At 38.3% G+C, this 13,684-nt stretch overlaps 1 protein-coding gene across 1 annotated transcript in view; it reads left to right on the forward strand.

Annotated features, from left to right (window-relative positions):
• Nucleotides 1-13,684, forward strand: part of Kdm7a (lysine demethylase 7A) — a 67,450-nt gene that overhangs the window by 33,918 nt on the left and 19,848 nt on the right. Inside the window, exons 5-9 of the mRNA XM_057766186.1 lie at nucleotides 892-1,033; nucleotides 1,394-1,580; nucleotides 2,863-3,025; nucleotides 6,498-6,585; nucleotides 8,150-8,256. Of these exons, the coding sequence (XP_057622169.1) occupies nucleotides 892-1,033; nucleotides 1,394-1,580; nucleotides 2,863-3,025; nucleotides 6,498-6,585; nucleotides 8,150-8,256 (687 nt within the window). The remainder of the gene's footprint in view (nucleotides 1-891; nucleotides 1,034-1,393; nucleotides 1,581-2,862; nucleotides 3,026-6,497; nucleotides 6,586-8,149; nucleotides 8,257-13,684) is intronic.

A 13,684-nucleotide genomic window follows, 5' to 3' on the forward strand; every position in this document is an offset into this window, starting at 1 on the left:
CTTTTTTTAAAGCAACAGATTTAGACTCTTAAGCATTATAGAAATTAAAGGGAAGAGCCAATCTTCTCTTTTGTGCATGAGGAATATAGTAGTATGTTATTTGTGTTTTAATAAATAAAGCTTGCCTGAAGATCAGAATGCAAAGCAGTCATGCTAGTCAGCCATACAGGCCAGGCAGTGGTGGTGCACACCTTTAATCCCAGCAGCCACACTATTTAGCCATTAACACCAGGTGGTGGTGGTACCTGCCTTTAGTCCTAGCACTAGAGAGGAATATAAGACAGGAGGAGACAGGTCTGAGGATTCCTGTAGGCAGGATCGCCCATTTCAGTCTGAGGTAGAAGTAAGAGCCAGTGGCTGGCTGGTTTGCTTATCTGATCTTCAGCTTGAACCTCAGTATCAGTCTCTGGGTTTTTACTATTCCCAGTATAAAGAAATTGAAACCCAGGAAACAGTAAACAATTTTCATATCCCAATTTAATATATTTTTTTTATTATGAGCTACCCACAAGAAATCATTAACACTAAAAGGCTTATTAGTAAATTGTATGTTTTTACAATTGATGTTAATTCTATGCAGTTTTTTTTAAATATTTATTTATTATGCATACAATATTCTGTCTGTGTGTATGTCTGCAGGCCAGAAGAGGGCACCAGACCTCATTACAGATGGTTGTGAACCACCATGTGGTTGCTGGGAATTGAACTCAGGACCTTTGGAAGAGCAGGCAATGCTCTTAACCACTGAACCATCTCTCCAGCCCCTCTTCTATGCAGTTTTATAGTTGGCTTAGTTATCAAAATAAACAAATATGGATTTTAGTATTTTTGTTTAGAGTATCTACTTATGCAACTTTAAAGGTTAACAATAAGACTAATTTTTCTCTGCAGGTGGTGACAAAGTAATAGATGTCATTGATGTGGCAAGGCAGGCAGACAGCAAAATGACACTTCACAATTATGTTAAATACTTCATGAATCCTAACAGACCAAAAGTGTTAAATGTGATCAGCCTTGAATTTTCAGATACAAAGTGAGTATCTCTGGACAGTTTGCCTTAGCAGTCTCAATTTTAGCTAAGTGTAGTTTGATGATAATGTTTATTTTAATAAACAATTGTGACTTTTATAGCTATCCATTGGAAGCAGTGTGAGTTACAGTGAGACCATGTCTCAATGATAATAATAATAGTAATAGTGATAATAATGACATAAAATGTATTTTAAATGTGTAAGTATTATTAATCCATTTAATTGCTTTGTTTGGGTTGGCATGGGAGAACAGTTTTAGGAAGTCTTTAATTTGTATTACATTGGTATGTGTGTATACACACACACACACACATATATATATATATATATATATATATTTTTTTTTTTTTTTCTTTTTTAAGGATGTCTGAATTGGTGGAGGTCCCTGATATAGCCAGAAAACTTTCCTGGGTGGAAAATTACTGGCCAGATGATTCAGTCTTCCCTAAGCCCTTTGTCCAGAAATACTGCTTAATGGGAGTTCAAGATAGCTATACAGATTTCCACATTGACTTTGGTGGGACTTCTGTCTGGTACCATGTCCTTTGGGTAAGAATAGGGTATTTCTTACTTTCTTATTAATGAAAGCATGCCTTATTTTTCTGGTAGGACATTCATTTGTTCTGTGTAACATTTGTAAACATTTAAATATTTTTCTGCTGCTTAAACATTTTATGCTTTGGTGCTTTCTTTTTTCTTTTCCTTTTTTTTTTAAATTTCATGTTTAATTTTAGATTCCCTCTTTACTTCTATATTTTAGGTTTATTTTTGTTAGCCTTTTGTCTCTTTTTTTTCCTCTTCTTAGTTAATTCACATTAATTTCTGAACCTAATGACTAAGAAGGAGCAAAATTATAGTGATAATTGTTTCTGGCCTTAAGATGAAAATGAGAAGACAAGTTGTATAAATCACAAATTTCTATAAAATAAACTTAGAGTTTTTATTTGTTCTACTTTATCTAGAACTGCATTGCCTAATAAACATTAGCCTTATGTGGCTAGATTTAAATAATTAAAATTTAATCTAAATAAAAATTGAGTTCATTCATACTAGTTATATTACATGTAGCTAATAACTTATTTATTATGTATACAATATTCTGTCTGTGTGTATGCTGCAGGCCAGAAGAGGGCACCAGATCCCATTACAGATGGTTGTGAGCCACCATGTGGTTGCTGGGAATTGAACTCAGGACCTTTGGAAGAGAAGGCAGTGCTCTTAACCTCTGAGCCATCTCTCCAGCCCCTAGCTAATAACTTCTACACTGGAGACATAACACAATTTAAGAATATTAAAAAAAAAAAAAAATGTTCCGTCACCATTGAATTACGTGTTGCTTGGCCAAGAACCAGTTCTGATTTAGATTCCTGTGCCAATGCAGTTCTCAGGACTAGAGTTGATGCTGTCCTTGAGATATGGTCTTGTTATCTGAAGATGCCCAAAGTTCACTAAAGGAAGTTTATTTACAAGTTTTTAATTCAATAAAAACCTACCTATTGGTTACCCATAAGATCTTTATGGTTCTAAAGATGAAGTTTGAGAGATGATCATGCTATGACCCAGAGAGCCTGCTAACATCATTTACTTGTGTTTGTGGTTCTTTATCTTCGTCTCTTGCAGTACGTTTTTTGATAGGACTTTTATTGACTCTGTCGGTTGGAGATGGGAGAAGTTTTAGTGCCTTTGAACTTGCTAATTAGAGGATTGATCAAATATGTGACATTTTTCAACCTAAACAAAATCTCTTAAGTGTTATTGGGAAATTGTACCAATGTAGGCCATGCTGAGAATGGGTTTTCTTTTTCAAAGTAGTATGGTTACTTCCTTCTAGGGTGAGAAGATTTTTTATTTGATAAAGCCAACTAATGAAAATTTGGCACTCTACGAATCGTGGAGCTCATCTGTGACCCAGAGTGAGGTGTTCTTTGGAGATAAAGTAGATAAATGCTACAAATGTGTGGTAAAGCAGGGACATACCTTATTTGTTCCTACAGGTAAGGTTTTATCTCACCCCTACTTCGCGGTTGATTGTTGAAGGCTGGGCTGATGCAAGGCTTTCCTTGCGGCCTTTGATGAATGGAAAATGAACACAGTTCCTTGTCTAAAACCAGGAACACGCTGGGCGGTGATGGCGCACGCCTTTAATCCTGGCACTCGGGAGGCAGAGGCAGGCGGATCTCTGTGAGTTTGAGGCCAGCCTGGTCTACAAGAGCTAGTTCCAGGACAGGCTCCAAAACCACAGAGAAACCCTGTCTCGAAAAAACCAAAAAAAAAAAAAAAAAAAAAGAGCTAGTTCCATGATAGGCACCAAAGCTACAGAGAAACCCTGTCTCAAAAAAAAACCAAAAATAAATAAGTAAGTAAGCAAGCAAATAGATAAATAAGATAGGGGCTGGAGAGATGGCTCAGAGGTTAAGAGCACTGGCTGCTCTTCCAGAGGTCCTGAGTTCAGTTCCCAGTAACCACATGGTAGCTCATAACCATCTATAATGAGATCTTGTGCCCTCTGCTGGTGTGTGTGCAGGCATGCAGGCTAAATAAATAAACATTAAAAATAAAATAAAACCAGGAACATGCTTGACAGAGCCAGTAATTGCCTGGGGCTAGGGTCTTGGGAGGCTTTCCCTGAGGCCGTAATGTATGGAGAACAGTCCCTTCTCTAAAACCAGGAACATGCTTGACAGAGCCAGTAGTAGCCTGGGACCGAGACTTTTGGGTAGCTGGTTCAGATCCTGAGAACCCAATTCTTGCCACCTTAAAAGGCTGTCGTGTGTTCCGTCTATAAAGCTCTTGAGATACCCTTTTGCAATATTGTTTGATTACCTTTTCACTGACTTTTCTGCTGTATGATAGTTTCTGACGACTTGCTGTACTTTTTAATAAGCTTGCTTAGCATAAGACATAGCTTGTACAAGATCTCCTAACCTCACCTTTTCTGTTTTCTTTACCTTCTCATTTCCTGGCCACCTCCAATTTAGGACCCTGTCACTGAAGAACCTGCTGGTCTAGGTTAGTTGATAGTGAGTCACTTGGAGTCAACTTGTAATTAGAACCAACTTTGACTTTAACATATGTATTAAATAAAACAGCTTTGAGAGCCTTACCTAAGAAGGACTAAGAACTCAATTGTTCCTTAGAGGACTTGATCACCATCCTATTAAATGGTACAAGCTCATGATTTTTAATAGATTAGTATGATCAAACAACCATCACTGCCATTATGTCCAAAAGAAACGCTATACCGTTTATCAGACACTGCCATCCCACTTCCTTGACCCATTGGCAGCGACTAATATGCTTTCTATGCATTTGCTTATTTTGACACTTAATATGTTTCCTTTTGTGTCTAGCCACTTCCCTCTGTATTTTTCTCTCTTCCCTTCTATTTGTTTGTTTGGGTTTTTGATAAAGGCAGGATCTCATAGCCCAGGCTGGCCTGTAAGTCACTGTGTAGCTAAAACTTGACTCTCCTAAGTGATGAGATTGTAGGCATGTGCTATCATCCCCAGCTGTGAGTAATTTCTTTTACATACCACATTCACTTGACTCATCTACAGCACAGCACACACAAGTGCTGAATCTTTTTCACCTAACAATGCCCCTTTGCAGGCTATACAATAGTTTGCTTACCCACTCATTAGTTGATGGACATTTGGGTCCTTTCCACTTCGTGATTTTATGAATAGTGCTGTTTTGAACAGTTGTACAAACTTTTATGTAGAGGCATGTTTTCATTTGATTTCTTTGGAGTATGTACCAAATAGAATTGCATTACTTAGTGATACTTAATTCTTTGAGGACTACCAAACTTCTCTGTACTGTATATCTCAAGCATAAGTATTGATACATTGGTTGGCAGTGTGAATGAATATGCAGGCTATCCTCTCTGGGCTTGGGTGACCTGATGGTTATAGAATTTACAGAGCTGTTATTACATGTTCTACTTTTCTGCTTTGCTTCTGCTGTAGAATAATTAAGCTTGAGTAAATTAATGAATCATTAACTAGAAGTATTAAGATTTATGTCTGACTTTTGAAAGGCTGCCTTTAACTCTTCTATTGCTATTTAGTATAATATTTCTGTTGTATCCTTTTAAGAATCAAATTAAAATTCATAGGTTAAGCTTTTTATAAAGTTAAATTAGTGACCCACTGGAGTGTGCAATGAAGAAATGCGGTTTTTCTGTGTGCGTGTATTCACAGCAGTGTTAAGAGTCATGAGTCTATGATCAGTACGTGTGAGCCAGGGACGGCTGAAATTCATCAGCATTGGTGTAGTTTGGGGCCTGTCCAGCTTCACGGAGCATGGGGATGACCAGGAGGGCTTGGTAAACTACAGGCTCCTGGGCCTCTCTCTTCAGGCTCTCATTCAGTAGATGCAGGATGGGCATGAGAATTTGCATCTCTAACAGGTTGCTTGCTGATGGTGCTAGGTTGAGGACTGCATTGGGACTGCTCTAAGCAATGGGATTTTCCCCAAGATGATTAGCAACTTTGTAAACAAACTTTGCTCTAGTTTTCTTTAATGTGCACAGTAGTACATTAAATGGAAATGGTTATAAAACCATGTATAAGTACATTGTTTAAATAATGGAGTTTTAGTTTCTAGTCCTGGTTTTTATTGAACATGCTTTGTTACCTATATGAATGCCCAGCAGAATTTATATTTTTATGGCTTTTCATTCAGTCTGCTAACATTTAAAAAGTTAGACAGCCTCCGTTAGAACTGTCTCTCGTTTTGCAAACACTGTAATGGAAATAAAACATTTAATCAGCAGCATTTAATGTTCATAGGCCCAATTTCCACCCATTTAAATGTGGGTGATCTGCCTTTTCTTCTGCTGGAGCAGGGTGTCACATTGTGTTCCCAATCTTTCCCTGAGTATTCCTGTATTCCTTCCAGGGGACTTTCTTCATGGTGACACCTGGGAAGCAGATTACTCAACCAATCTCCAACCCCCACGCCCCCAGATAGAGTTTCTCTGCATAACAGCCTTAGTTGTCCTGGAACTCACTTTGTAGACCAGGATAACCTCGAACTCCGCCTGGATCTGCCTCCAGAGTGCTGGGATTAAAGGTGTGCACCACCACCACCCGGCTTCACCCAATCTTATATTCATTAATGGAAAACGTTATTTCCTAATTCAAACCAGATTTGACTGATCTCAGAATAAAATTTTTCATTGTGAAGGTGTTTATTTTAAAACAAAATAAAACAAAAGAAGTATTGGTGGTCACTATCCCAAACCCCACTTTACCCCCTCAGGCTCATCAAAAAGCTTTAGCATATGAATATGCTTTTAAATAAATACTTAATTGGATGAGTCAATCAATTGTAATAAGCATCAACTTCTTTAGTGCTGATGTATGAAGTAAATTGATATTGGTATATAAGTTATTTACTTCACAGGTAGAATAACGTCTGTTTAGTTTAGAAACTGAACCATCATTGATTTGTGTGTTTCAGGGTGGATTCATGCTGTGCTCACTTCTCAGGACTGTATGGCTTTTGGGGGTAACTTTCTACACAATCTCAACATTGGCATGCAGCTCAGGTTTGTGTGTCACTAATATTGAAAGGATCTTTTGTTCTTAATTGTAACATTTTTGCATTTTTGCTTGTTTCCTATAAAAAAACTACATTTTTTTTTTGAGATCCTGTGAAGATAGGCCTTGAGGAATGAATGATTAGGATTGGGTATTTGTTTGTTTGTTTTTTGGGAGACAGAGTTTCTCTGTGTAACATCTCTGGCTGGTCCTGGAACTCATTCTGTATGTAGACCAGGCTAACCTCAAACTCAGAGATCCGCCTGCCTTTGCCTCCTGAGAGCTGGGATTCAAGGTGTGTGCTACTACTACCTGGCTAGGAATGGGAACTTTTTTTTAACAAAAATATTTTTAAAAGATTATTTGGGGGCTGGAGAGATGGCTCAGTGGTTAAGAGCATTGCCTGCTCTTCCAAAGGTTCTGAGTTCAATTCCCAGCAACCACATGGTGGCTCACAACCGTCTGTAATTAGGTCTGGTGCCCTCTTCTGGCCTGCAGACATACACACAGACAGAATATTGTATACATAATAAATAAATAAATAAATAAATAAATAAATAAAATTATTTGGAGGATCTTTTCAAATCTAAAGTAAAATAGATAACTTGTTCAATCTGATGATACCTCCCGCATACCAAATTTTTATAAAATGTTTATGCCTTTTTTAGTCTGTAAACATGATTATGAGTTAATTAGATTCAGGTATAACCTTTGGGGCTGGAAAAATCCTTGAGTCAGGATTGCTATCAAAATGCTTTTGAATGTTGTTGTAGGGCAGTTCTTCCCCTTTGATGATATCTGGCCTTTGCCAGCTTTGTTCCTTTACTGTACCTAGAAAGGATTAGGGGCAGCCACACCACAGGTCTGCTTCCTGATGGACCCTGCATGAGGATTGAGAAAAGGGAGATAGATGGCTTTTGGGAGGCCGAGTGCCATTGGGATTCCCCTAAATGTGGTGACTCTTGTAACTCTGCGTGTGCGTGGGAGCCCTGGATGCTTTGTCCTTGCAGTTAGAAAAGGAGGTGGTGATTCTTACAGAGCATGGGGCTATGGGAGGTTGTGTGCCTGCCAGATATGTTTTAATCTTTTCGTACCTTAGCTATTTCTGGAAAAGAGATGGCCTCTCTGCATGTGTTGTTAGGACTCTGACAGAAGACCAATATTGTGCAAACTGTGGTCCCTCTCTTTATACCTTGACTGGTGTCAAGTATTGATCTGGAATGCTCTGTAGAGCCTAAAGAGAACATTCATGGGTGTTATTGGTAGTGTTGTTCAACATATGGAACTGATATTTTATTAGTGGAACCCTCATAAGATCCTTTTTTGTTAAAATCAGGGTACCAATCCCAAGAAGTGTTCTTTTACAGTACCCAGTGTAATTCTTAAGTAGACGAGCAAATTTATTAAGGGCAGGACCAGAACTTGCGTAAGATCATAGTTCAGTGTTATCAAAAAGTAGTGTTGTTAAGGAAACATATTTATCATGGCCTGTTTATTTTCAGTTGAGTACCTTTATTTAACTTCAAAATGCTAATATTAATATTAACTGTTCTTCAAATTTTATTCATTTAGGTGTTATGAGATGGAGAAAAGACTAAAAACACCAGATCTTTTCAAATTCCCTTTCTTTGAAGCCATATGCTGGTTTGTAGCCAAAAGTTTGCTGGAAACCCTGAAAGGTAATGAGTGATTTGTACACTCTGTTGTGTGATAAGATGTGTGTTTGCAAATTCCTTCAGGGACCCTTTGCTAGATTTCACCCTCACTTTTTTTTTTAAAGATTTATTTATTTATTATGTATACAGTGTTTTACTGCATGTACGCCTGCACACCAGAAGAGAGCACCAGATCTCATTACAGGTGATGTGAGCCACCATGTGGTTGCTGGGAATTGAACTCAGGACCTCTGGAAGAGCAGGCAGTGCTCTTAACCTCTGAGCCATCTCTCCAGCCCTGTCACCCTCACTTTTAAAATTATTTTATTTTTAATTATGTGAATGTATGTTGGGAGTTGTCCATGTGAGCACAGTGCTGGGAACTCAGGTCCTCTGCAAGAACAGTAGATACTCTTAACTTTTTGAGCCATCTCTCCAGTCTGGCTTCCCCTCTTTAAAAAAGTATGTATTTCTTTCCCCTGCTAAGAATCTTTTTAGCAGTTAGAGCAGTGATTCTCAACCTGCTATGACCCTTTAATACAGTTATATGGAGGCCCCTCATGCTGTGGAGACCCCCAACTATAAAATTATTTCATTGCTACTTCATAACTGTAATTTTGCTGTTATGACTCATAATATAGATATCAAGTATGTGACCCCAAAGGGAATCATGATCCTGAGGTTGAGAACCGCTGAGTTAGAGTATCTGGTCTATAGCAATCCCCTCCTTATTCTTAGAAATCAGGTACCCAAATACTGAAAAACAGCCATTTCATTTAATAAGAGTGAATGGCCTGCACACACACACACACACACACACACACACACACTCTGACTTGCTCTCAAAAATGTAGCTTGTGTCACAGACAGACTACTACCTAACACTTGTTCTGAAATACTTGCTTAAAAATTTAGAGTGGTAAGCCAGGCGGTGGTGGTGCACGCCTTTAATCCCAGCACTCGGGAGGCAGAGGCAGGCGGATCTCTGTGAGTTTGAGACCAGCCTGGTCTACAAGAGCTAGTTCCAGGACAGGCTCCAAAACCACAGAGAAACCCTGTCTCGAAAAACCAAAAAAAAAAAAAAAAAAAAAAAAAAAAATTAGAGTGGTGTGGGATGGGCATGGTGATACATGCCTTTAACCTCAGTACTCACAAGGCAGAGGTAGGCAGACACCTCTTAGTTGAAGTCAGCCTGGTGTACATGAGTCCTAGGCCAGCTGAGGTTATGTAGTGAGACACCCCCCCCATCTCAGTACACTTTAAAAAAGAAAATAGGGAAACAGTTTGTGTGTTCTGAATCATTGGATGTTTGTTCCATCATTTGAATATGACCATTATGCTATCTAGTTTAATTCACCTGTTAGCATACAGTCCCAATTGAAGAAAAACATTTTTAGCTTGGCCTGGAGGCACAGACCTATAATTCCACTCGGCTATTTGAGAGTCTATGACAGGAGGATTATAAATTCAAGACCAGACTGGGAAACTTGATGAGACTTTGTCTCAAAGTAAGAGGCCTGGAGATAATATAGCCCATTGATAAGCAGGCATGAGGCCCTAGACTCAATTCCTACTACCACATGAAAAAAAAAATGGTTTTAAAGAACCCAGTTATAGCCGGGCGGTGGTGGCGCACGCCTTTAATCCCAGCACTCGGGAGGCAGAGACAGGCGGATCTCTGTGAGTTCGAGACCAGCCTGGTCTACAAGAGCTAGTTCCAGGACAGACTCCAAAACCACAGAGAAACCCTGTCTCAAAAAACCAAAAAAAAAAAAAAGAACCCAGTTATATTTATACTTGGAAATATTTTTTACATGGTACAATTGATTATTTTGTATTTTGACTTAATGTTTGACCAGTCAAGTTGGAGATTAAATGGAACTTTATCCATAATCTTCTGCTTTTCATTCTCTGTGCTAGTAAGAATATAATTTGTTTTGTTTTTCTAATTAGTTTGCAAATGGTAATACTCTTTAAATATTTTTTTAAAATTTTATGTGTATGAGTGTTTGTCTCTATGTATGTTTGTGCACCTTGTGCACCTGGTAAGAGAAGGGGACATGAGATTGCTCAGAACTTACAGGAGTTACAGGTAGTTATGGGCCACTATCTTAGGGGTTCTACTGCTGTGAAGAGACATCATGACCACCAGCAACTCTTATGAGAACAATAAACATTAAATTGGGGCTGACTTACAGTTTAGAGATTTAGTCTATTATTGTTATGGTGGGAAGCATGAAGGCATACAGACAGACATGGGGCTGGAAAGGTAGCTGAAAGTTCTGGATCTATAGGTAGTAGGAAGAGAGAGACCCTGAGCCTGGCTTGCTTCTGAAACCTTAAAGTCTACCCCGAAAGATACACTTTCTCCAACAAGGCCACACCTCCTAATAGTATCACTCCCTATCAGCAGCCTATGGGAGTCACTTTCATTCACACCACCACAGCCTCCAAGGGGGTAATAGGAAATGAATCTGGGTCCTCTGCAACAACAGCAAGTGCTATTAAACTGTTTTACTATCTCTAGTCCCAAATGATAATATTGTTACAGTTAACTCTCAGATAGATGTACAGTGGTCTAAAATCTAGACATTTATTTCTTTCTATATTTAACAGTTATATAAGAAGAAAAGTTGGAATGAAAAAAGTAACAAACTAAAGGTAATTTGTAGTATAGTGTATGTACACAGACACACGTGCAGTAAAAGTCTGGGATCATTTCTTTCCAAAGTTCAAAAAGGGGGGGGGGGGGGCAGCAAGATGGCTCAGTGTTAAGGTGCTTGCTGTAAGCTTAACCACCTAAATTTGAACACTGAACCACATAGGAGTTGAAAGGAGGGAACCAATTCTGTGTTTGTCCTCTCAGCTTGCACACATACAAAATGATGAAAAAGAATGAAACCATTATAAAGACACCACCTTACTTCAAATGGAAAGGTGAGAACAGTGAATCCTTGTGTCAGGAGAGAGGCTGTGGCAGTTTTAGGAGTATGTGTATAATAGGTTAGGGTCCCTCAGATGCGAAGACTGTACAGGAACAACCTGTGCTCTAGAAATGAGTCTTTAGTGTGAATCTCTGACTCTATTGAGTATTCTTGGCTAAAGGGATGGCTGTGAATTGCGCCCATTTCTCAGTGACCAGGTTGTTGTTGATTTTTCCCTTAAACATAGTCTCCAAGTTCAAGTCTAGAACAGCAGGAACATGTATTATACACTTGTAAAAGTAGCTGCAAGTGTCTTTGTTTTAGAAATAAAATTTAATTCCTGAACTCTCCAGTTAAGAAATCTAAAGTTTTACATTTGGTTGGTAGTTCTTTTTCTTGCCTCTTTTCTCTAACTCTGACTCAAGAACATAAAGTTTATATCATCTGGTTAGCTAGATGAAGCTCTACTAATTCATATTCATTCTGTTTCTGTCTTCCCCCATCCCCACACATCTTTCTACTCAGAAACCTAGAAGCCTTTTAAAACAAAATAGAAGTTTATCTGAAATATGAAATATTGTTGCTCATTAAATTGTAGCCCTAATTTACTCTTAGAAATAACTAGTATTTTGTCATATCTTGTAAAAAAAAGGTTCAGAAATACTGAGGTCTGTGACAATCATTATTGAGTTTTTTTGTTTTTTTTTTTTTCCTTTCCCTTTTCTTACTTTTTTAGACAGGGTGAGTCTGACCCAGAACTCACTATGTAGACTAGGCTGGCTCAAACTCAAGAGATTAGCTTGACTCTGCCTTCCCAGTGCTGGTATTAAAAGCATGTATCACCACACCTGGTCACCACTGAGTTTGCCGAAGAATGATCATGGAGCGTCTGAGTCTTGTCTTCTTTAATGTCTTTTGAAGTTTTGTAAACTTTGCACTTGCATATCTTTTTGTTTGTTTGTTTGTTTTTTTGTTTTTCGAGACAGGGTTTCTCTGTAGCTTTGGAGCCTGTCCTGGAACTAGCTCTTGTAGACCAGGCTGGTCTCGAACTCACAGAGATCTGCCTGCCTCTGCCTCCCGAGTGCTGGGATTAAAGGCGTGTGTCACCACCGCCCGGCTTGCACTTCCATATCTTGATAGATTTATTCCTAGGTACTTTGCATTTTAGTGCTTTTATAAATATAGCATACTATTTTATAATATTATTCCCATGGTGGAGTCATGTAAAGTTGTTTTCATATTTCAATATGGTCAAATACTGGCAATGGCAACTCCATATGGCTCAGCCTAATAGTAGTGGTAGGGACAAACCCAGGACCTTGTGTACGAGGCAAATGTTCTACCACTAAGCTACAATCTCAGTCCTGAAACAGGATTTTTTTTTATTTGATTGTTTTGATTTTTGATGCAGGATTTCTCTGTGTCACTGTAACTGTCCTGGAATTAGCTCTATAAACCAGACTGTCCTTAAATTCAGAGAGATCTATCTGACTCTGTCTCCCAAGTGCTGGGATTAAAGGCATGCGCCACCACTGTCCAGCTAAACAGGCATTTTTCAAAGCATCAATTAAGTTGTTTTTTTAACTTGAGTAGCAATTACCTGAGTAACAGCCTTCTTTAAACTAGGTACATAGATGTATATATGTTGGCCATCATCATAGGCATTCATCCAAGAAAATCTTGGTACCACCCCTACAGTATAATTAAGTTCCATCTGCCTCCTCTTCTGTAGTTAACTACTGTCTTCACTTCTGCAATAATCCTTTTCTTTAGTTTTATCATCCATGTTTTGAATGGCAGTAATATTTTCTATTTGTAAATTTCATATAATTTCAAACTGATACTATCCTATGGCCTTTAAGATTATGTTTTATCTACTTATTTTGGTGTGGGAAGGGTGTGGGTCTGCCATACATGTGTGTCTTTATGTCTGGATGTGTGTATATGCACACATGTGTCTTCAGAAGCCAGAAAAGGGCATCAGATCCCTTGGTACTGGAGTTAGAGGTAGTTCTGAGTCATCTGATATGGTACTGAGAATTGAACCCCAGTCCTGTAAGAGTTACAAGTGCGCTTAACTGCTAGGCTATCTCTCTGGCCCCAATGATTTTTTAAAAATCTTTTAGTTTATATGTTTCTTAGCGCCTGTAATTTAAAATTTCTAATCATTTGTTATCTGTTGCTGTTATCTATGGTCTTGATTTCTAGCTTAATTGCGCTTTTGAGCATCTAAGTGATTAAGATCATTGGGTGTTTGTTGAGGCCTCGTTATGGTCCTTGCAGTGCATATGATTTTTGTAAATGTAATGAGTATGTCTGAAAAAAATGTGCACTTTGCAATTTCTAGGTGCAGTATCCTATTTATGACTATTGAACCAAAATTTATATTGCTTGAATTGAATTATCTGTCTATTTTTTTCAGTCTACTCTATGTTTACTATTTTTGTTAGAAATATCCCACTGTAATTGTGAAATTGCTTATTGTATTTTGTTGTTTTTTCTTTTTTTATCTTTCAGGCTTGAAATTT

This window comes from Chionomys nivalis, chromosome 1 (genome assembly GCF_950005125.1).
Source record: "Chionomys nivalis chromosome 1, mChiNiv1.1, whole genome shotgun sequence".
NCBI classification, from domain to species: domain Eukaryota; kingdom Metazoa; phylum Chordata; class Mammalia; order Rodentia; family Cricetidae; genus Chionomys; species Chionomys nivalis.